This window comes from Squalius cephalus (genome assembly GCF_949319135.1).
Source record: "Squalius cephalus genome assembly, chromosome: 18".
In the NCBI taxonomy this organism is placed as follows: Eukaryota; Metazoa; Chordata; class Actinopteri; order Cypriniformes; family Leuciscidae; genus Squalius; species Squalius cephalus.
The window spans coordinates 20,798,096-20,821,482 of NC_137139.1; the positions used below are offsets into that span (position 1 = coordinate 20,798,096).

At 38.4% G+C, this 23,387-nt stretch overlaps 1 protein-coding gene across 4 annotated transcripts in view; it reads left to right on the plus strand.

Annotated features, from left to right (window-relative positions):
- agrn (agrin) overlaps positions 1–23,387 on the plus strand; it is a 248,272-nt gene that overhangs the window by 90,288 nt on the left and 134,597 nt on the right. Inside the window, exon 1 of one of the 4 annotated variants that reach the window (XM_079848706.1) lies at positions 18,583–20,416. The exons of the other annotated variants lie outside the window; for them this stretch is intronic. Within the exon in view, the coding sequence (XP_079704832.1) occupies positions 20,254–20,416 (163 nt within the window). The 5' untranslated portion in view covers positions 18,583–20,253. Of the gene's footprint in view, positions 1–18,582; positions 20,417–23,387 lie in introns of those variants that run through there. 4 annotated transcript variants of the gene reach the window in all.

Here is a 23,387-nt window from a genome sequence, read left to right on the forward strand (position 1 = left end):
ATGTCCTCATTCATTGATAATAGTGAGCTGATAACCACTGCAACCAAATCAGGGAGTCACCCAGTTGATTTGAGATGGGTTTATTTAGTGAACCATTTCAGCTGATTCACTGAAAAGATCTGATTCAAATGGCTTGTTCATGAATAAAATGTTGCCACTTCAGTGAATTATACAGCTTAAATGTGGTCTGTTTCTTATGCAAAGCTATCGAATGGCTTTGGGGGTCTTTGGAATATATATTCATATTATATGAACCACTTTAATGGTACTTTTATGATGTTTTTGAAGCTTGAAAGCTTAAATCCACATTCATTTTAATCCTTAAATTAAAAAAAAAGAATAATAATAATCTTCAGAATTTCTCTTTTTGTGTGCCACAGTGGAAAGAAAATAAGAGAATGATGAAAAACTATTTATTTTAGGTTAACTATTATATATACACTTCTTTTTTCTAGCTAATGAGTGAAAGGGATGTTGAAAAGGTGCTCGTATACGAGAAACATTGTAAACATAATTCTAATCATAAGCAAGCTTCAAATTGAGAATCCAGGCTGCAGCCTTGTTCATCATGTAAATTAATAGAACGTTCAGTGATTTAAAGCCTATGCAAATGTGCACTTTAACCGACATGCTACTATTACAGCTAAAACAAGATATTAAACAAAAGCTGTGTTTTTGGAAAATCACTTTTTGTCTATTTTTTTTTTCATTTAGTCAGGGATGTGAAATCTGCTCATTCTACATCTCAATTTATTCAGGCACGTTCTTCCATTATCATACAACACACCCTAATCCATTGTGAAACAAATAGGACAAATTGGTTTAGTGGTTTATTTATTTTTATGTACAATGGATGATGTTACTGTCCCTCACGGCAAGCAGTAGCACAAAAATGAGTACGCCTGGGTAATTGATAAGGAAAGTGTGCAACAAATATTAGCATTCCAACAAAAGCTTGGAACTGAATTAGAGGGCTACACTCTTAATTTATCTATCATTTCATTTTTAATTCTTTAATAGAATGAAATGTGACAAAAGCAATACTGTTATCACACTCTCTCATTAATTATGTGCACTCCAGGCTAAACAATTATGTGCACTCACCACATACTGTTCTGTTCCTGCAGTGAGAATAATAAAAAGAGCCTTTTGGGGTAGTAATGATACGCTGGTCTCAAGACGAAAGAAAATAGAGGGCGAGGAAGACTGAATTCACCAGGATGTCCATTAAGAACCTGTTTTGATATGCGTTTAGGAGCAGGACTGATGGAGTTAATTGGTACTTCTGAATGTACTGTCACACAGCGCTGTAATTGGCTTCCAGAGGATGGAGGCGAGCTGAAAGGGGGAGGCGGGTGGGTTTGCTGGGTGGGCATTTAACACTGCACTGCCCCTCTGAGGGCTTGAGAGAAAGAAGCTTCATCAGCATAACACATTAAACATTTACACTAACCCATAAACACTGGCTGGCCTCATTACTGCTATCAGTATCAGCAAGTCCTGAACACACAGCATCATCATCATCATCTGTGTGCGATAGTGGGCGGCAGACAAAGACGAGCTGGCCTCAGGAAAATGAGGGGCATCCTGGTATTTTCATCAGATTCTAAAGGAGAATCCCTTTAGACTCGAGGGTCATGCTCCTAGTTTAAAATATATTTAGTTTAAACTAAATTGTAAATATAAATAAAAATGTATATATATTATATTTACACTACCATTCAGAAGTTTGCAGTCATTACAATTTGTAACCAAAAAAAAATTGTGCTTACCAAGGCTGCATTTGTTTGATCAAAATTACAGCAAAATTAGTTTTGTATTTGCATATATTTTAAAATGTAATTCATTTCTGTGATGGCAAAGCTGGATTTTTAGCAGCCAGTCACTTGACCCTTCAGAAATAATTTTTTTTATGCTGATTTTGTGCTCAAGAAACATTTCATATTATCACAGTTGAAAATAGCTGTGCTGCATGATATTTTTGTGGAAACATAATGCATTTATTTCAAGATTATTAGATTAATACAATGCTCAAAAGAAAAGATTTTATTTGAAATAGATTTTTTAGACACTTTTGATCAATTTAATGAATACTCTCTGAATAAACGTATCATTTAAAAAAAAACTTTTGAGTGATACATACATATATATCCTATTACGTTACATTATTTTATATTTATTTTTTAAATTCTAATAATATTTTATAAATTGTTTTATTAATTCACATGTAAATTCTGAATAGTTTATTTGTGAGATAATTCTCTAATGTATAATATAAAACTCACTCATAATTGGATGTATATACACATTTTATTTATTCATAAAGTAATTATAAATATTTAACTGTAAGATTGTTCATAAGAAATGAATGTTAAGTCTGACATCAATGCAAAAATCCTTCAGACTGTGTAACTCTTGAGTTAAAAACAGACTCAGAACCCTAATGCATTATAAATATGTTTGGGTAAGCTGCATTTGAAGACAGTGTAAAATAAGCACACCTGTGACCTTACATAAGATGAATGTTATATTTTTGCATCAAATTGGGATATTGCTGTGCAACGATAAAACAGTACAAAATGGTTGTAGTGGATCAATATATTTTCCATTATAATCAAAGTAAATTATAGTTTTCTGCATGGTGTTGATTTACCTAAAAAAATCAGCATCTCAAATATATCGTGGTTCATATGGAGGAGAAAAATGATTAGAGGGCCACACGTTCTAGAACAGACGGAGGAGATTTCCACCCAATCACGCTGAACCTCATTGTGGAGTGTCACTTTGTACCTCGTGTTAACAAGGATTAGCGTGTGGCCGGTTCTTTGTCATTCTGAGGTATTTAGGGTCAGTTCATCGACAGGTTAATTATTATTTCTTTTTTTTTTCTGGGAATGAGCCGGAACGAAGCGCTGGAGCTGATATGAAAGCGAGGAATATGAAAATGGGGGTCAGCGCGCAGGACATGATAGAAAAAAAGCCAAAGACGGAGAAACCGACAAAGAGGAAATGAGAGGAGGAGGTAGTTTTTCTCTCACTGTCCATCATGGCCGGCTAATGTATGAATGGTGCGATGAAAATTGATTTCCAAGTGAATTATTCTAGGCTCTCAGCCTTTTATAAGACAATAACCTTTACTAAAGTGCTATTGTCTTGAGTAAGATGAGTTCACTTGTTCATTTCACTACGCATTTTCTTTCTTTCCTCTTTTCTTCCTCTTGTATTTCACTCTCTGACAGAGTCGCTAAAGAGACCTTGCAATTATAGGCAGACTGTTTTGATCGATAGAAGTGGAAATGATACAGGAGTGATGGGAAAATTGAGAAATATGAAGAGCGAGAAGAGCTTTTGATTGTGGGATGGAGGAAAGGGGGGTGACTATTTTCTCAGAGAATGAGTTGTTGTGGGCAGGTGGTAGACAGAGCTTCAGGTTAACTCATTGATCTGCGCATGTGGCCAACAGACGGGTCAGAGACGTGCCACAGTGGTCTCCCAGTTGTCCGTCCTCTGGCTGGAATGCCGGTGCTCCATCACTGTCAAACTCAGCCTGGTATTTTGACCTGGCAATGGTTAACCGCTCCCCCAAAATGTGCTGGCGACGTGTGTGTCCTTTGTCTCTTCTTCATGTGGGCATGTTTGTGAGGATTTTGGCTCTGGCCCCTGGTTCTCCCTCACTTCCTTTAAGCCCAGCGGAGGATTGGTTTTGGCTGGGTCACTGCCTGGCTACAGATGCATTCTGGCTGGTGTCCACAGTCAGCAGTCTGTGGTCAGCGGTCATCATGCACAATGGAGACGGGACGTCCCCTGTGGGTGTCAGACGGAAACATACACATGGATCCTACCAGCTGGACTGATGGTTCAGTTTCTGTCTGCACTTTCTCTCTCTTCCCCCCTCTGTTTCTTTTAAGGTATCCGTCAGTCTCTTTCAAATCTAGTTTGGGTTTCAATTCTTTGTAATTTCACCCTTCTGTTCCTCACTCTGCCTCGCTTTCCTGTCTGATTCACCTTTTCTTCTTTCCCCATTCTCTCTAATTTTCTCTCTTGGGTCTGTATTTTTTTTATCTGTCTGTTTTGTTCTTCCACTCCACACTTTTGATCTCGACTTCACCTCGCACACATTCTCAGCTGTCTCTATCCAACCCAAGTGTGATTTCTACCACCAGCTCACTGGTACGGACGCCCTGGCTCTCTGCGGGGGACCTCCTCATGGTTATGAGCCAAAATATTGTGGTTGAATAAGCTGTTTTTACACTACATAAAAGCTGCAAGATTTGCAATGCACCACCTCGTTAACCAGACACTCGCTAATTACACATGTACATTAGAGTTGGATAGATATCAAAGCCTTCAGCCGATAACTCGGCATGGATGCCAAATCGATACAAACAGACACGTACGTAGATCATTGAATATGTGTGGTAGATGTAACGATGATATCCAAATATGTTATCCAAATATAGATTGAATAGAGAGAGTGTGTGTGTGTGTGTGTGTTTCAGAACCCACTCCCTGAACTGCTAAACTGTGATTAACCACTTTAAATCTGTTTTACTGCAGTACGTTTATTGTTGTTGTTCAACCTTTCCTTAAGATAAATTCAGGTCAATTGGGGAATTGAGGTCATTGAGGTGAATGGCATTTTTTTCTTCAAATCACCCCATATTATACTGTAAATGACTATTATTATTTTTATTATTATACATTAAGCCAATAATAATAATAATAATAATTGAATTACATAATTCTTAGAGATGCACCGGTATGAAATTTCTCAGCCGATACCGATAGCCGATTATTCAGAATGATATCAGCCGATGCCGATTTCTTATGGATAAAAAAATCTCTCCCAAATAATGCTGCAAACTATACAGAGAACCCTCTCATTTGGTACACTATAATATTAGAGGTCGCAAGAGAGCTATTATATTCAATTGCTATTTTATTTCCAGATATAATATTTACACTCAAATAAAAGCTGAAATGTTTGTATACACTCAGTTGCACAAATAAGGTAGTTTTCATTAGCACTTGTCTTCATGGCAAATTTATTCAAACATGCATATATAATTAACAGTAAATAAACTCCTCTCTAGTATTTTTTTTTTTAAAAAGCTAACTAACAAACGGATGACTTTCCTGAGGTAAATGCAACATTAAGTGATATTGTTCACAAGCTTGAAGCTTCACAAGCAAGTTTCAAGCTTCACAATCAAGTTTTATTGACATCTTGACATCTGATTGAGTGATTACATGAGACGTATTTGATACGGATTTTGGTAAGTTGTACTCTAACTTTCAACTTACCTTCTGATATTCATGCATGTTTTTCTAGATATAATTTGTATTAAAGTGGAAGGCTCGCACTCCGCGCTGCTGCTTGAACTGAGGCGCTACAGTGATATGTCACGTCACATTTAAGAGCATCAAAACGCCATTTATTGTTTGAATTTCATGATAAAATGGACAGAATTTGAAAGATGACACTTTGTTTCTTTTTAGAAGTATCAAAGTAAGCAAGAGCTATTTGCAATTATTGGGTGAGAGGCGTGCTAAAAATAATGTTTAGTATAGGGAAAAACTGCAGATCTGACAACCCTGGCTTGAACTATGATAGATACACTTGAACTCGCTTGAAAATAATTGCTTTTATCGGCTGATACCGATTGTTGGCCGATACATTGGTGCATCACTAATAATTATTATTATTATTATTATAGAATAAGCCAATAATAATAATAATAACAATAATAGTAATTATTCAGCTGTTAAAATAAATATGCTACAAGGTAGTTAAAATGTGTATACTGTATATTTAACACATTCCCATTTTTCAGTATTTCTTCCATATCAATTTGTTTTTTAGCTCCGGTTAGCACAATGGCTTTATATGTGTGCTGTATTTTGGAGGCCAGTGTTATCAACATCATCTAGAATGCTTGTTTAGACTCATGACCCAAAAGCTTATCGAGTGCAGGAAAAATGGACCTGAAATTCGCAACCAGTTTGAAAGAGTCCCTAGGGATACATCGTTTTGTTTTAAGATCGTGTTCAATGTAAATAGGGAAGACATATTACACTACTGTGGTATAAAAATTGGGTCCAGGAGTGAGTATAGGGCTCCAAAGATAAGTCAAGGCTACCGAAAACCGTTAAATCCTCATTCCGTAATGAGTCTAATGATCTTCAATGTGAGGTCAATCGATGTTCCTCTTTTCTTCTGCTTTTTGTTTTTTTTGTTTATACAAGCCATCCATGCAATCAGCATGCAATTCTATTTCTCTGAGCCTCCGAGATTGTGTGTCACAAACAACCTTGGAATGAATGAGATCATCCAGTGTTCCATGTGTGTGACAGTAGATCTTTTTGAAGAGTGTCACATGGCAACGGCCCTCCAGAACACTGGGACATGGAGCCAATTTGTTGCCTGGTGATGTGAGTCACATGACCCATGCTCTCTCCTGGGGGAGCTGGGGGTGGGGTGGTACTTGGGTCAGATAGCCAAATGTAGGAATGATTGTCAGAAAGGGGGGTTTATGGATCCATCAGTACATAAGATGCAAGGGGGGATCTTGAGTATCCTCAATCCCAGCGTTCACACGTTCACAATGTTCCCTCTAATCAGAAAATGCAATGAAGTCATCAGACAGGAGAGCAGCAGATGTAATTGGCAGGAAATAGCGAAGCCGTGTTGGTGAATGGATGCCTGGGAGGGGGGGCGTACTGATGGGTGCTGCGGTTGACCCATGGCCCCTGGATTGCTCATTAAAACATGGAGGCTTCGGTCAAAGGAAGATGAGCTCTTCCTCTATCCTCTATCGCCCTTATCGCATTGTGAGCACAGACCTGTGAACACATTGGATGGGTCAAAGAAGGCAAAATTGACTTGCTTGCACAAACCAAGCATGATTTTCATCAGAGAAGTGATGGAACGGACACACTCTCTAAAAGGAAGCTGTTGCAGAGCATTGGCGTAAGACTATTGTGAGGCAGAGCTTAGCAATCAGTCGGTTTGTGGAGTCCTCGCACGTCTGTGTGAGACTGTCAGACATGTTGTCTGATGAGGTTATCCTAGTGTTTCACTACAGATTTGATTACTTGGTCCAAACTAGAGTTACACTTCTATTTTTTTAACTTGCACTTTTGGGTAATGGATATATATGTACAGTATGTATGTATGTATGCATGTATTTTATGTATTTATTTAGTTAGTTAGTTAATATTGAGTAATTAACTTTTCGTGCTCGTTTGCCTTATTGTTACATTTAGATTATCTTTGCCCTTATCTAATGCTTAATTAAAATTAATCTTTAAAAACACAAATAATATTTAATATCACTGTTAAATGTAGTCTTCACCAATCTCAGAATGTATATAATTTTTTACTCTGTACATCATAATGTTGTGATGCCTAAATTTACTAAATTATTCTTTTTAGTTTTTATCATTTTTTATTTATTTATTATATATTTAAGCATAATAGTATTGAATATCTCACAGTCATGGAGATATCAGAGAATTTTACGATTGTGTTTTCCAGATCTGGAAAAGGCATATAGCCTAAATTTAAAAAGTGAAGGGATTTTTTTTTTAATGCTCCAGAATATTTCATCAGCTAAATATTATTATTCCATAGAGTAGAACTTACTTTAAAGTCATAGTGATGCATGATTTGTGAGTGAATATATGTTATATTATTTATATATTATCATATAAATTATTATTTGGTGATTTGATATGACTCAAACTGGAAAAAAAAGTTATTAAATCAAGGGTAATGAATACATTTTTGAGTGTATCCTTTACTTTTATAGATATAAGAATAGTATTAATTGAGGTAAATTCAGCCCCTTTTGTTATTTAGATGTGGGGACAGTTTATTACTATTAGGGGTGTAACGGTACACAAAAATCACGGTTCGGTACGTACCTCGGTTTTAAAGTCACGGTTCGGTTTATTTTCGGTACAGTAAGGGAAAGAAATGCAAACATTAAATTGCAGGTTGTTTATTACTATAAACTTTTTTTAACAATTTGTTTACACTTTTTTAAACACTTTTTAATAAAATATAATAAAATAGATATAAAATAAAAAAAGAATAAGAAATAAAATACTGCTGCAAAGTTCTCCACTAAATAAAATACTCTCAGTCTTAAACCAATATCACATAATAAAATATAATGAAAAATATAAATAAATAACTATGATTACAGTGCAGGAACAGAAAATAGCCCTATATTAAAATAATATTAAACAAATATATTAATGTATTATTATTTTTCAATAATCAATCAACAATCAATTTAAGATTTTTTTTTTCCACTTTTTTAATAATTATCTAAATAAAATATAGTCCAAAGCTATAGTACAAAGCTATATTACCAGAGCATGTGATCAGAGCAGGTCATTTTACCATTGTTGCCAGCTCAGCAAACAGAAATCTAAGTTACTACTGAGAAATTTCACCTTATTTGAGCGGACTTTGCTTTTCCAGTGCGTGATCGGTACATGATTGGAGTGTTTGGGCCGTTAACCACAGAGCAGAACGCGCATCGCAAACACGGACTCGAACATTGAGCAGAGAGCGCAGCGGGTCGTCGACACACACACACACACACAACACACACGCGCGCGCGCGCACGCCACGGAACGGAGAGTGCGGCGGCGCACACGAAGCGGAAAAGCTTTTTTTCGCCATGCAGTCTATTTCATTGTTACAGTGACGACGGGTAAAACACGGGTAAAACCAGAGAATGTCTAATAGGAAAAAACATTAGAATCAGCTGCAGGGCGGGATTTGCGCTGAACGCGGAGACTTCCGCCACTTAATATGTTCGTGTGGAAACACGAAAATGTACCTATGTTCCGCACACAAAATATTGCATTCAGTCATTCGGTACACACGTGCACCGAACCGAAAGCCCTGTACCGAAACGGTTCGGTACGATTACACGTACCGTTACACCCCTAATTACTATTATTATAAAATTGAGCCAACAATACTACTATTCTAATTATGCAGTTAAAATAACTGATGCCTGATTTGTGAGTGATTTTTTTTTCCGGATTCATGTGTTTTTAACGAGTCAATTAAACCGCTTCACAAATCATTCTAAATGATTCATTGCTGATTCAGTATGATTCAACATGAAAAACTTTCTTAAAAGGGTCATAAGATGCTATTTTAAAGGTTCATTATTTTGTTTATTGGATGTAATAAAACACATTATTTTTCACACTGTACATTATTGCAGTACCTCTATTCCCGTTCTGTCTGAAACGTGCTGATTTCTACAAAACCCCTCCTTCTGAAAAGCCTGATTATCTGATTGGCCAGCTGACCCAGTGCGTTTTGATTGGCCAAATGTGTGTCGGAAATGTGATGCCTCTTACCATAATGGCGAGCTTCAGCTTATAAGCACACTTGTTTTTTTCCACCATACTCAATGTTTTCCTTCAGTCTTGTTTCTCCGGCAGCATGCTTACGTTTGCTGATTACATGCAGAACAAATGTTTGCATTGGCCAAGTCCAGGGTCATGTCCATGCTAGACGCACAGCATTGTTATTTTTCTTTCTTACAATCTCTCCTCCTAGTCTTCCCTCACTATCTGCCTCTTTCCTCGGGGTCCGGAGAGAATCTTGGAGGAAATTCTTCATCCATGGTTGTTATTGTGGTCGCTCTTTGTTGGTTTGCAGGTGAATAATGGATGAGGCATCTGTTATGTTTAAACGCACAGCAATCATTGTCATACGCTTCCAAAAAGCAGCTGTGTGGGTGTATTTTTGTCTCGTTTCTTTTTTTTTTTCGTAGTGAATCTCATTCTCAGATGATTGAGTCTGTTGTGTTTTGCAAAGTGGAGAATTAAAAGCGGGAGAAATGCACACAGCGGTCAGAGCAAATTTATTTAACATGCAATGCTTTTATCAGCTGGCAGCCACTGTGTTTTTTTTTTCTCCAAAAAGCATACAACTAGCCATAGTTAGCTTTTGAAGAGTTGTTGAACAGAAAATAAAGGAGGAGGTAGTCAGTCTCAGTGTGAGAGGAATCGATCGTGTCTCTTTCTGTGTTGGGTCTCTCCGACTGCTGACAGATGATGACTCAACCCGTTTCCCATGACTCTGGAACATCTGTGTCAGAGTGACCCAGTGGGCTCTGGCTGCGAGGGCGCACGAGACCCCAGTGCCACCAGTGATTTGAAGGGGGACTGTTATACTGTTACACTCCTCAAAAAATCTGAATAGTTCTGTCCTGTCTTCTCATTCACATACTGTAGTGCCTGATTGCAGATACACAGCTGCATAAAGCGTCTCCCACATTTGACAGTTACTCTCTGAAATCTGTCTGATTGATGTGAGAAAGGATGAAAAGGCTGTTTTGTGGAAGCCGGTTTTGCAAGGCTCTTGATTTGAAATATAAATAATTGAAGCTCCTTTTTCTCTTCGGATGGCTTGCGAGAAATGAGGATGTATGCCAATTAAGATTCCCTTCTGCCCTCCAAGACGATCCAGCACGAAGGAGAAAAAGCCGAAAGATGGAAGAATGAAAGGGTGAAGAGAGAGTTCATTACTGTAAATGCAAATGAAACGGTGCCTGCGTATAATAGCTTGTCACTGTCAGAATTGATATGAGAAAAAGCTTCGTTTTGTGCGTGTGCATATTTTTGAACGCGCCGGCACAGTGTGTTCGAAATGGAGCTATATAATGGTAGAACATAAGCTGTAAAGGTTATATAGTATTATTCAAATGCCTTAATGGTAATACTTCAAAATAGCTGGTCTTTGTAAAGCATGATTTTTATATTTTGCTCAAGCTTGTTAGGCCTCCACAAAGAAATGTAATATTCATAACAGCTGACTGTGAAATATTCTGCAAACATAAAATACTTGAGATATTTTCCTTGTTTAAACCCAAAACTTTCTGAAATATTTCAAAATGCTTTTAAGAACAGATTGCCCATTGCTAGAGTAGGTGTGTGGATGTTTATGCGTGTGTGTGTGTGTGGTAATATGCAATGATAATAAGCTTTAGAAAGATGAAAAATGTCCAGATGGGTTGAAGAAACACTCCCTTTGGTCCCCGAACACTTGCTGCTTTGCAGTGGTTGATTCATTGGAATATGCTCAGGAGCAGCTGGGTTTTGTCTGTACTGTATGCGAAACAATTTCCATTTGGTCCTCCAGTGTGTTTGCTGTTCAAAAATGGGATGCTCTGCATGTCATCCAATCACTGCATCCTCTCCACCTCTGCTTAATTTATAGGTAGATGGAAAACAGGCTGAATTTGGCCTCTATTCTGCAGAGGTTAATTGTGTGAGGCAAATCTGTGCCTCTATTGATAGTGGAGAATGAACCGAAAACAAGCATTGTCTCAAGCATGGATTTGCAGATAAATGGACTGCTGAGGTGCAGCAGAAGTTTTCGCCATGGGATTTGTGGAACCTAAAGCTCAGAACAGCATGTCATTATTTTGTGTTTCATACGTTGAAGTACTTAATGGCATTTAAACACAAAGGATGTCCTTTTATTTGCATTTATTTACAGGTTTTGTAGATGTAGAAGTGGTCATTTGTTCTCTAGAGAGCAATTACGTAGAGTACATCAGGGTCGCAGGGGAAAAAATTATACCAAGGGTTTATGACTATATTAAAATCCATACCAAGGGTTTATGACTATATTAAGATCCATAATGTTATACATATATACAGTACATTCATATAATTAGGCATGCATGATATACTGTATCACTATGCCATATGGTTATCAGTTTTTATTGAATATACATTTTGGCCAATATTAGATTGTTAAATATAATATTTTAATTTACTCGCTTAGATTTTTTTTACGGTTTTATTATTGATATTATATTTGGCATGTATCAGTTATAAATGGTTATGAGCCATAACATTAAAATGATCATCAGCTTATTGGTTTTGTAATATCAGTGAATCCCTAAATATAATATATTTAATATAAATAAATATGAATCCATTTTAGACTACATTATTAAAATGAAAATATTTGTATGGATACATTTATGAATACATGTTTATTTTTAAAGGCATTTTTATTTAATTTTGTGTGATATTGATTACTTTTATAAACTTAAATGTGAAATCTTTGTTCTTAAGCTAATCCAGTTTAGAAATCACAGCTGTATGTTGCTCTATTTGGGCCAAGCTAGTCCTCAAGTTTAGTTCCACAGCTGCTGCTGCCACCTGCATTACCTGGAAGTTCAATCACACAGCCCCTGTCTGTCATGGATGCCAGCTCCCATGAAGCCCGGTGTCAAACACAGCCAAAGTCAAGCAAGTCTCCAAAAAACAGTCACTCTCTGCTGTTCGTGCAGTCTCTGTTTTGACATCGCTTCAGCAGTCCCTTAAAGAACCCCACCACGGCTCCAGCTCAATTGCCCCCATAAGGACCATTAACAAAGCATCGTGGGAAATAAAGAATGAATAAAAGAGTGGGGAGCTGGAGCATGGCAAGTATTAAATGCTGCAATCATTATTGTAGTTACCATGATGAGAGGGAAAAACAGCATGCTGATGAATGAGCGGCTGTAAATGCTGTTGCTGGTTAGCTGTTCTCCATTAGGCCCAGCTTTCAGCCCTTGGCAGCTGCGCTCCTGTCTGCGCTCAACAGCTTGGTCCCGGAGTGAGGAGCAGTCTGAGTGGGAGGGTAATGAGCTCGCTCCATCCAGAGATGAAGATCCAGCTGTGGGAGGAGAATTGTCCTGGCTTGCATGTCTTTGGTTAGACAGGTGGTTTCATGGTGGGGAGGGAATGGGTTTGGGAATATAGTAATGCATGTGATGGTAGAACTCTCTTTAATATCTCATTTGTTCTCCTAGACAGCAGTGAGATTAAATGGAGTGCAAATTGGCTTGAGGCTGTTTCTCAGATTTTTCTCATGAGAAAATAAACATAGTCATCTCAGATTTGTCTTTTCTAAAGTTTTGAGAGAGATCCCAACAATATCTCAACCTGTGCTCAGATTTGCCAGGACATCACAGTCTATTCTATTCTATTCTATTCTATTCTATTCTATTCTATTCTATTCTATTCTATTCTATTCTATTCTATTCTATTCTATTCTATGCTATAATGTCTCTGTTATTTCTCTTTTTATTTTATTTATATTTATTATTATTATTTATTTATTTACTAAATTAAATAAAATGTAAATGCTACTAGTGAATTTAGGCATTAAAAAATTAAATTTAAAAATCTAGCAATGAAAATGTATATATTTTTATTGTCATCTGCTAAAGATTACATTTTACATTATTATTCAATTATTATTTTTTAAAGATTAGGCTAACTGTTAAATGACTGTAAAGGTATTCTAAATCTAAAAATAAGTTAAATACACATCCAATATTAGCTGATACTGATAAATAAATAAAATCTCTAATATCTGCCAATTACCGATATGGTACTGACAGTGGTTAAAGTGGGATTTGGCAGGTGGGGGAACCCTCAAATTTTGTGTAGGTCCAACAGGGAAAAATTACTCACCGTGGGACAACATATTGAGTATCGTGGTATAGCAATACTTTTTGGGACAAGATTGTCACTGTGGCACCAAGTATCACAATACTTATTTAATACTTTTAATGTTTTAATTTTGGTCCATCTACATCTACACTGATATGATGACGATACTATTGCTGAACACCACGATATGGAACACAACCTTGTTTTTCACAATGTAAATTTAAACATAAAAGTGAAAAGTCCAAAACTGACTGAAATGTGAGGTAGTTAGGGGGGTTCGTGGGCATGCTCCCCCGAGAAAATTTGGATTTCTCTGACCAACATATGTGCAATTTAGGGCTTTTGAAGGCCAATTTGTTTTTTTTAGCTTTAAAACTTTGTCATTAGATTATTTGTCAATACCTGCTCTCTCCTCATCTTCATCTTTCTTTTTCTCTCAGTCTCCTTCTGCCCTAATTCTTCCCCTCCTAAAACTGAACTTTGACTGATAGTCTTTTCATTTTCGTCTGTGTCAGTGAAGAAAGTATACATAGGCTCAACTGATATTTATATGTTTTATGAATCATTTTCTGAGACAAGTTTTAGGCTATCCAAGAAGTACTAAGAAGTACTTTAAACCAGCCTTTATTAATTATTTTTGCAGAGATGGGGTTTGGGGCTGGGTCCGTGGGACTTTTTCTGGGGATTCACTTTTTATTTTGCCTACCTTTTGTCTTCTGCATTCTCCTTACCATTGTCTCCTGTTCTTCCCTCAGACTCGTCCCCCAGAAACAATCCCACGGGCCTAGCCCCAAACCCCATCTCTTAAAAATTAATAAAGGCTGGTTTCTAAAGTACTTCTTCCTGCCTCTATGTATTAATGTTCATGGGTAGCCTAAATGGGTTCCATTCAGACCTTAACATTAAGTATTTTACTGTTAACAAGATTAAACAAGACATTTTCACCTGGCTATACCCAATGTTTAGACCTGTTGTGGTATTTATGCAAATTAGCACATACTGTACGTAATTAGATTGTGCACCTTTTGTCCATGTTAACAAACAATTTCAAAAAACTTGTAATACATTTTTTGTGTCTTGATGTAAGTAATCAACTCAGTAATTTTCATGGTGATATCTAAAGGTTATTTTTTTTTTACTATATTTGGGTCTTTTTCTAAACTTTCCCCTAATGGGATTCTTCGGGGCTTTTTTTTTCCTTACTCAGGACATATTGAGGATACAAAATCAGTTGAGTTTGCTTCTGTTGCAATTTTGGCTTAAAATGACTGGACTATAACGCAGTTGGTGGAATTGGCAGACGTTCCCTTAAGCATCATGTGCTGTGGAAATGCGTCAAAGCATTCTCAGGTATAAATATAATATATAATATAATAATAAATAATAAAATATATTACAAGGGAAAACAAATGTCCGGCGAATATCGAACCTAAAACTAACTTTACCGCGCTCAATTCACGTGCATTTCACGTGAACCGGTGCAGATGCACTCAAATCAGACAGGAGAACCATGAGAACATAACGTCGGGAAGCGTGTTTGTGAAGGCGGGGCCAGGCGGTGATATTCAGTTTTGATTTGATGAATGATGAGAATAATTGAATTTGATGAGAACGATTTGATTTGAATCTATTTATTTATTAATTTATCTGAGGTGCCGGAACGCAGTTCCGGACCGTTCCGGCCCACTTTAACCCCTGGGTACTGATATATGGTGAATCGCTAGACAACGTAACAAAAGATGCTAATTAACTTTCTTGAGCAATGAAAGAGCAACATCTGAGTAATAAAATCTTCCTATAGAATGATTTATTTGCTCTTTCCTTGATATATGGGAGAAGGTTGGATTTATGTGATGGTGGTTTTCATCAGTCCTAAAGCACTTAACCTGAGTGGCGGTGGGTATCCTCAACCAAAATCAATATGTGATGTACGGTATACGACCGTCTGCTGAGCACACATCGACTAATAGGTATTAGGGTGAGGACTGGGTAAGGAAAGAAGGATTAGGGTAATTGTGTTTTATCTGCCATGGTCTTTAGTGGATTGTACCGAGGCCACACACACACACACACACACACACACACACACACACACACACACACACACACACACACAATAGATAGGGAGATAGAGAGACCTCTCCAGTGACCTCTACAATGTAGATAGCAGTGAACTAGAGTGGAACAGCCTCTCACACTGTGCAAACAGATAAAAATCAGATTTGAAAATCACATTTATAGAGCAGAACTCCTTTTGAATTATTCAAATAAGAAAAAAGGTCCTTAAACATCATAAAAACACTGTTAAATGTACTTGTTTTAGCAAACTTCAAAACGAATATCCATTTTTCAAGTTCACTTGTAGCATTTAAAGTGATTATGAATTATTTTAATTTATTTAGAACTATTAGGATGGTATTAGTCACCCATAATGTGAAAATATTTGTATAAAAATTAGTAGAATGTCAGCTGGTTGACACATTTCTGCAGTCGCATGGAATACACTGTTGTATCACCCAGCCCTAATTGCTATCGTTTTCATAAAGGTAGTTTAACTGCAGTTGAGGCAAACATAAGCTGCGAACAATAGTTATCCATCCGTTTCCTCAGACTTGTTTGGATTAGGATTAGTCATAGCAGAGCAGCAAAATGGACAGTTTGAATCTGGCAGATTGACAGTGATTTGATTCAGACATCTGTCAGATGAAGCCCATGGGCTGTAGGAAACAAACAGAACCATATGAGAAACAGCCTCAAAACTTGAGCTGCTCACAGAAAAACTACTGGATTGATTAACATTCTGTGGAAATCAGGATTGGAATCTCGCCATATGGTTTTTGGGTACCCGAGTCTGTAGAAATTGACAGTAGATATTGAATGAATAGCTTCATCTCTGTGATAGCTCACACCTGGATGCATTGTCAGACAGGCGCTGTGCCTCACAGAGCAGCAGGCCAGTCGGCAGATGTGTTCTCACGTTGAATTATACTGATGTCATTTCCCATGGGTAATGTCTATGTTACAGTTACATCGGCACTCCGGGAGACAGCACGATGGAAAAATCCCCACTTTTTGGGTGGCGTGGCGTTGCTTTCTATTCTTGCGAGCCATATGACAGAGCAGGGGAGTAAGGAACTCCCAGCTTCCAAAATGATCTGGCTGGAGGTGCAGTTAGCTCATTCTCACCCAGAGCCTGCTGGCGGTCTCCACCTCCCTCTTTACCTCCTGCACTGTCTCGCGTCTATTTTTCACTGCTTGCGCAATGTAGTATAATGAGTTGAGAACTGGGGATCTGATCATAATCAAAACAACCTTATTTATTGGTGATAGTCATTACAAGAAGACATCCAACTAGCTGCTGAAAAGCTGCTGGATAGATAGATGAATATTTGGGTAGATGAATAGAAGGATAGATGGATGGACAGGTAAATGGATGAGCAGAGTGATGGATATTTGAATGAACAAACTATGGACAGTTAAATGTTCGATGGATGGATGGATGGATTTAGATAGATAGATAGATAGATAGATAGATAGATAGATAGATAGATAGATAGATAGATAGATAGATAGATAGATCAGAATCAGAATCTTCACTGAAAACACTTGAAAGAGAATATCTTTTGAATTTCTCAGGGTTTCTCAATTTAATAACTATTCGCTCTTTTAAAATAGATGAAGTGCACCACTTCATGCTTTACTCCTATTCCTTCTATTCTGAAATCAGCACACATGCATTATACCAGAAACATAGCAGAAGAAACAAGCAGAAGCCCATAAAAAGCCTTGAGGCTGCTCGTCATGCAAGTGCGGGAAGTGCAGAGAGTTTGTTGTTGTTTCTTAATGGAAGTTGCCAGCTGAGAGATCACACTGAGAGAGATGTTAACCTTCTGAGATAGCATGCACATTAAAGATGCATTACAGAGCGCTTTGAAGTCAAATTAGGTCTTATTCGAGTCATGACAGAGGGTGTGTGGAATTGAACGGATGTGGCGCCCTCTTCGATTTCCTTACTGGTCCATGGGTGTTTCAGGTCATTGTAGCCCGCATGAATGTCACTATATGCCCAGTTGTCTTATTTCTTAGTCTACATGTCAGTCTGAAGGGAGATTAATGGCCCTGGTGGAGTGTGGGTGTTGTTTAAGGGTACAGCACCACAGCTGGTGAGTGAACCTAGAACCCTGTGCTGGAGGCCCAGCTGACCCCATGTTCTCTGCTGTGTACATCAGGAGCTCAATTCCATGGGGCCCATAAAGTCAAAGAATAGGCTGTGTCCGAAGAACGGAGGGTAACCTTGTAAAAATGTGTGTGTGTGTGTGTGTGCGAGCATGATGGGTATCCAGAGAGGGGTGGGTTAAGAAACAGAGCGTATAAATAATTGATAATATGTACTGGCTTCTTTGTGAAGATGAACATCCATTGTGTATATGCCAGTCAGTATTGAAGGTGGGGGGTATAAAAAGAAGCATTAGCTCTCTGTGCTGTTGACCTCATTATGTGGCTTAGAGCATAAAATAAACATTCATAGGCGTGAAACCTAGTGAAATAATGCTATGGATTAGAAAACACATTTCCCACTGATCTTTTGCCAGTATATTCATTTTCACTTCTACTGAATATTCATTTTTGCTTTTATATTTCACAGTATGACAGATGAGTAAAAGCATGGCATGGTGTCACGAGTAGATGAAGATTGTTGGCTACACTCTCCTTTAAATCATTTTTGCATTATAAAGGGTCTATTTTCCTTAAAAGCTCATAAAAAAATCACCAATCTTTTTTTCCTTTCACCTTTCCCATTTAAACCACAAGGTTTGCAATTACAATTTAGCACGATTGTTGGCTACTCTCTCCTTTAATTCACTATCAACTCAAAAGGCTTGACATGTTTTTGGTCCAACTGCCCTTTTGTGTTTTTGCTGTCATTCCAGCTCCCCCCTTTAAAACACTCCCAAGTATTCCCAAAAGCTTTTATTCTCGGTTTCCCCCTCCCTCCCTCACTGCCTCCCCCTTCTCACCCCTCCCAACCCTTTGTTAGAGACAGCCCCTCATCCACTCCCCCTCTCACTGTCTTCTCCTTCATTCGAAGCAGAGAGAGGGAGTCATGAGCGTCCGTGCCGTAAGGATGCAGAAAACACGTTCTGTGTATTTTTTTACGTAACAGAGTGGTGGACTAAGTGTCATCGGCCAGTTTGTTTTCTTTTTTTCCTGCTTTTTTTCCTCTCAGGCTCTACTCATTTGTGCACGCCGCTCCCTGGCTCATTGGCTGAGAAGCGCTGGCTGAACGCAGGCAGAGTACCTGATGCCTGGGGGATTTTCTGACATGAATAGCGGCGATCAGAGTGTATGTTTTGGCTGGCAGTGAACACTTCCTCTGAGGCTCAGCTGGACCGAGTTTAAGTCCAGGACACAAGGAGGAACACCAGCACAGGAATGGATGCTTAAGAGAGCTAAACGGAGAGAGAAAGAGCTTTAAATAGCTTCTGACTCCATTGAAAAAAGTGACTCTTCCGTTCTCATTTCTTTTCAGAGCGACAAACAACTTGTCCACAACAGGAGCTTGTCTTGTATCGAGAGTTATCCGCTAAAAAGGACTGAGAACTAACAACACTGTCCAAAGCAGTTGTCTTGTTTGCTTTACACATACTGTGGCAATCTCAGCTGTTCCTCGTATCTTGTTTCCGGCTGCCCGGATCAAGGAGCGCGCCTCTGCGCTGACAGCAGCATCTGAGAGAAGAGTCTACTCACCAGACACCTCAACTTGCGACTGTAGGCTTCATCCAAAGTGCTTTCTGAAAAAGAGGGGAGGTCACCAGAGAGGACTTGTGTTGAAGGAAGGGGGGGTTGAGAAAAAAAGACCCTACTGCTCTCCAGGGCATATGGTTGAGCTGGCCGAAGACAGCTGCTGATTCTCTGTTGGCTAATTATTCATTCATTCAGGAGATTCAGCCTGGGGCGGGGGGAGAAAAGTTTCAACTTTTACGACCAAAGACGAGCCTAGTGTTGCAGTTCTCTGGAGGATTTTCGGAAGGGGTCATTCTACAAAAGTTTGTATGTTGTGTTTGTGTGTGTGTGTGTGAAGCTAGTGACAGTTCCAGCTTGTGAGCAACTGAGTGTTTACCAGGACAGGCGGCTAGCATGATGCCAAGCCACACCCGCAGTGAATCCTGACACATGCCACAACGAGAGCAGCCTGGCATCTTCATGTTGCTGTCGGACACAGACAGGTGGCAGCACGTCCTGAAAGAAGGGAACACCATTGTGCCATAAAAAATTACAAGCACCCCTAAAGAAGAATCAAGAGCCAATTCATTACTAATTCACCAAGCCGTGGAGTTCTGTGCTTGCGGATTTAAAGTACAAAGTGCAGTGGGGATTGTTTGCACTCACTTGTCCGTGGTACCAATCTAGGCCAGGGGTCCAGTGGAGCTTTTGTCAAACACACTCAAGAGAACTTGCACACTAACCTTTCATGACAAACCACCCCTGTGCTTGGGAAAGAAATGGAGAGATTGCTGGAGGGTTGGGGACTGTAGGACCGGTACCCTTCCAGAGCGGCTGTAATTTGGAAACAAAATGCTTTGCTGGGAGACTGATAAAAGCATTTGTCTACGTTCTTCAGGAAGAAACTGTGAAAATAAGTACCACTGGAATTTAAGCTGAAACCGTTTTAGGATTTCTTTCGTCTATCCTTTTTCTCTGAGTCTGTTTGGAACGCTTGCCAACTTGGCGTACTTTAGGGAAGGCGCGGAGTGGAGTATGACCAGTTGTCAGTACCCTACGCCGCCCCCAGAGCGGGACCGCATGTACCAGCACAAAGTGTCGCTGGTCGTGCGGTACTTCATGATTCCTTGCAACATCTGTCTTATTCTGCTGGCCACTTCCACGCTCGGCTTTGCTGTACTCCTCTTCCTCAATAACTGTAGGTCACAGTTAGTGAAACATGACATGCAGCGTATGTATATATATATATGTGTGTGTGTTTGTGTGTCTGTGTTTGTGCATGACCCCGTAGAATTTTTGTTGCCTGATAAGTTTCAGAATAGTGGTTCTTTCCCTTGTGTGCTCTGTAGTTTTCTTACAGTGATGTTCACCCAGGCAGAGGGAGACACATTGACGGATGGATGGTTCAATAAGGATCGATGGCAATCAAAAACTAATCCCTAATGCGTAGGCTTCGATCCCCTGCCTGACAGTGAAATGATTAAGGATGACACAGATAAACTGTCCTCATCCTACAAAGTGCTTGAGCGCTTGTGTCTAAAAACACAGCTCGGTGGCATTCTGTCATCCCTGAAGCAGTGGTATTTAGACTGCACAGTGGGATAAAGGGGGCAGATTAAATGCCTTTGGATGTGAAAGCTTGGCATTAGCTCCAGTGCTTACTGTATCTGCTTGAGTGAATCTGCAAACGCTTTGGTATCTTAAGGTGCCCCGCCAGCCGGTGTGTGTTGCCAGATAGATTTGGCACTGTGCTTACAAAGAAAAGATAGGAGACGGAATGTGAGCTCCAGAGCATGTCAAAATGTGCTTTGATGACATGGAGCAGCAGGTAACACTGCTCTTTTCATGTTTTGGATGTATTACTATCTCTATTGGTTTTTACCTGCCTTTTGAATCGTTGCATCCCGTGTTTTCTTCCTCTGTGAATTCACATTCATAGAATTGCGCTAAGACTACAGTATGACTTCATAGCAGAAAGGTAAACATATATATTTGTAAGGAAGAAAGTTTAATTGGTTAGAAAGTGGTTTTGCTATGCGTCATTGCTGATGGCTCATTAGCTACTTAATGAGATTGAAATTGAGAAGACTATCTTAATGGGAAGCTTGCACAGATCATATTATTGACATTTTTTGTCCATCTTTACCTTTTTTTGGTCTGTTTACACTTGAGATTAGCAACTTTTTTTCTGGTGTCACGCAAGATGCCATGTGAAGTTATACCAGAAACAGTTAACATTTAGCTTTTACAGACAAATGTATAATGTTGTTGCAAATATTTGACATGTTTTATAACACAAGGTACCCAACAAAATTCATACTCATTCCTGCTCTGATTTAAATCTGTATTTAGTGAAAGTCTCACCTTTGATTTGAGAGATTTGATTTGACTTATATATATTTGGGGTTTCTAGAGCCTCAGGCCATCTGAGTAGATATTAAAACACAGTTAAATATTTACATAAAAGGATATATGTAACATACTCCTTTATAGAGACAATAATATACATCTTTTTTGATAGGAATATGTTTAGTATTGCCGGAATAAAGGCTCTAGAGAGGAGAAAACAGTGAGGGGGCAAACGAGAGAGCATCCAGTCATGTGCGCCCTCTGTAAACCATTACCTACCTCATTTCTCATAATCCTACCTGTGCCCTCACTTAAAGAGATCCGCGGTGCCTCTACATTAGATCTATATTAAAAGACCAAAAAGGGCCCTTCATGAAATTCTGAAAATGTGCCCTCTCCATCCCTCAATAAAGGAGTCTGAGTGTGAGGTTCATTTATAAGCCGACCATGTCGCAAAATCGATTTAATCCAGACAGATTCCATTAGATTTAAACATAAACTCAGTTAGAGCACTCCATCCCTGCTCCTCAAAGAAGAGTAAAAAACAGGATGGAGTGAAAGGAGTACCATTAACATGGAGAGGTGCATCGTAGCATTTGAAAGCTTGTTGGAGTGGGATACAGACCAAAGGTTAGTCATTTCCATTTTCATTTAGCAGGCACAGAGAAGTGAGGCCACACAGGACTAGAGCTGTTCAGCTCCACAACTAAATTCATCAGCTCATACATACACATCAGCAAACTAGATAATAAAACAGAGAGGGAAAGAGGAGGACAGACACTGAATGAAAACATATGGCCAGCATTTAGGCCTATGCACAGATATGGATATGACAGTCTGCCTGACAGCAATGTTGAGGTCTATTTGGGGTAACAGCTAGCTGACTATATGGTGCTTTTACCAAATAAATTATTAAATACAATTTCAAATAAAATATTGATTTCACTTTAAATTATGTAGTGACATGAGATACATACACACAATTCACTTGATTTTCTTATATACCAATTTATGTTTAGATATTCTGCATTATTTAACTTGTTTCTTTGTCATCTATTCTCAATTAGTTCAGTACTTTGTGAAATTATGTTCTTCGCTCGTTCTCAGTTTGAATTTTGGTTGAATAGAAAGAATAGAGTCTACATTGGCCTAATGGTACTGTACTGTACTTTTCTCTGAATTGTGGTTAATTGTTTAATCTCACTTATCGTGAAAACATTTTGGAAAAAAATTAACAAAAATGTTGATTCTTAGCCTGAGAATATTGGTAACATATATAGTATCATGAGGTAACATATTGTGATACTTTTCTTCTCCCTATTTACAACAATATTTAACATTGAATTGTTTTTTTTGTTTTTTTTTACATGACTCTCTAAATACTAATACTAATTGGTCAAATATTTTTGTTTAAGAGCTGTAAATTATCAACTCTCTCTGGCATCAGATTGCTTACATAGCTGTGCTAGCATACATCACAGCTTTATACAGTGTATATAGTGTAGTCCAAGCAGCAGTGGACTCATTTGATTCTCATTGTATGCACTGAGACAGGGCCGTGCACAGACATTTTGAGGGGCAGTGGCCTAAACCAAAAAAAGGGGCACTAAGGGGGTGGTTGCTTGTTAACACAAATTATCCAGTTATTACAAAAATATTCAATTAAAAGAGAAGAAAGCACACGCTCAAATACATTTTAGACTTTATTGTAGATGTTTTGATAGAACATCACAATTACATATTGCTGATACTAACAGAAACTATTTGCTGTTTTACATTTTTATATTTTTATATTTACCTGTTCCATTTACAGCAACACT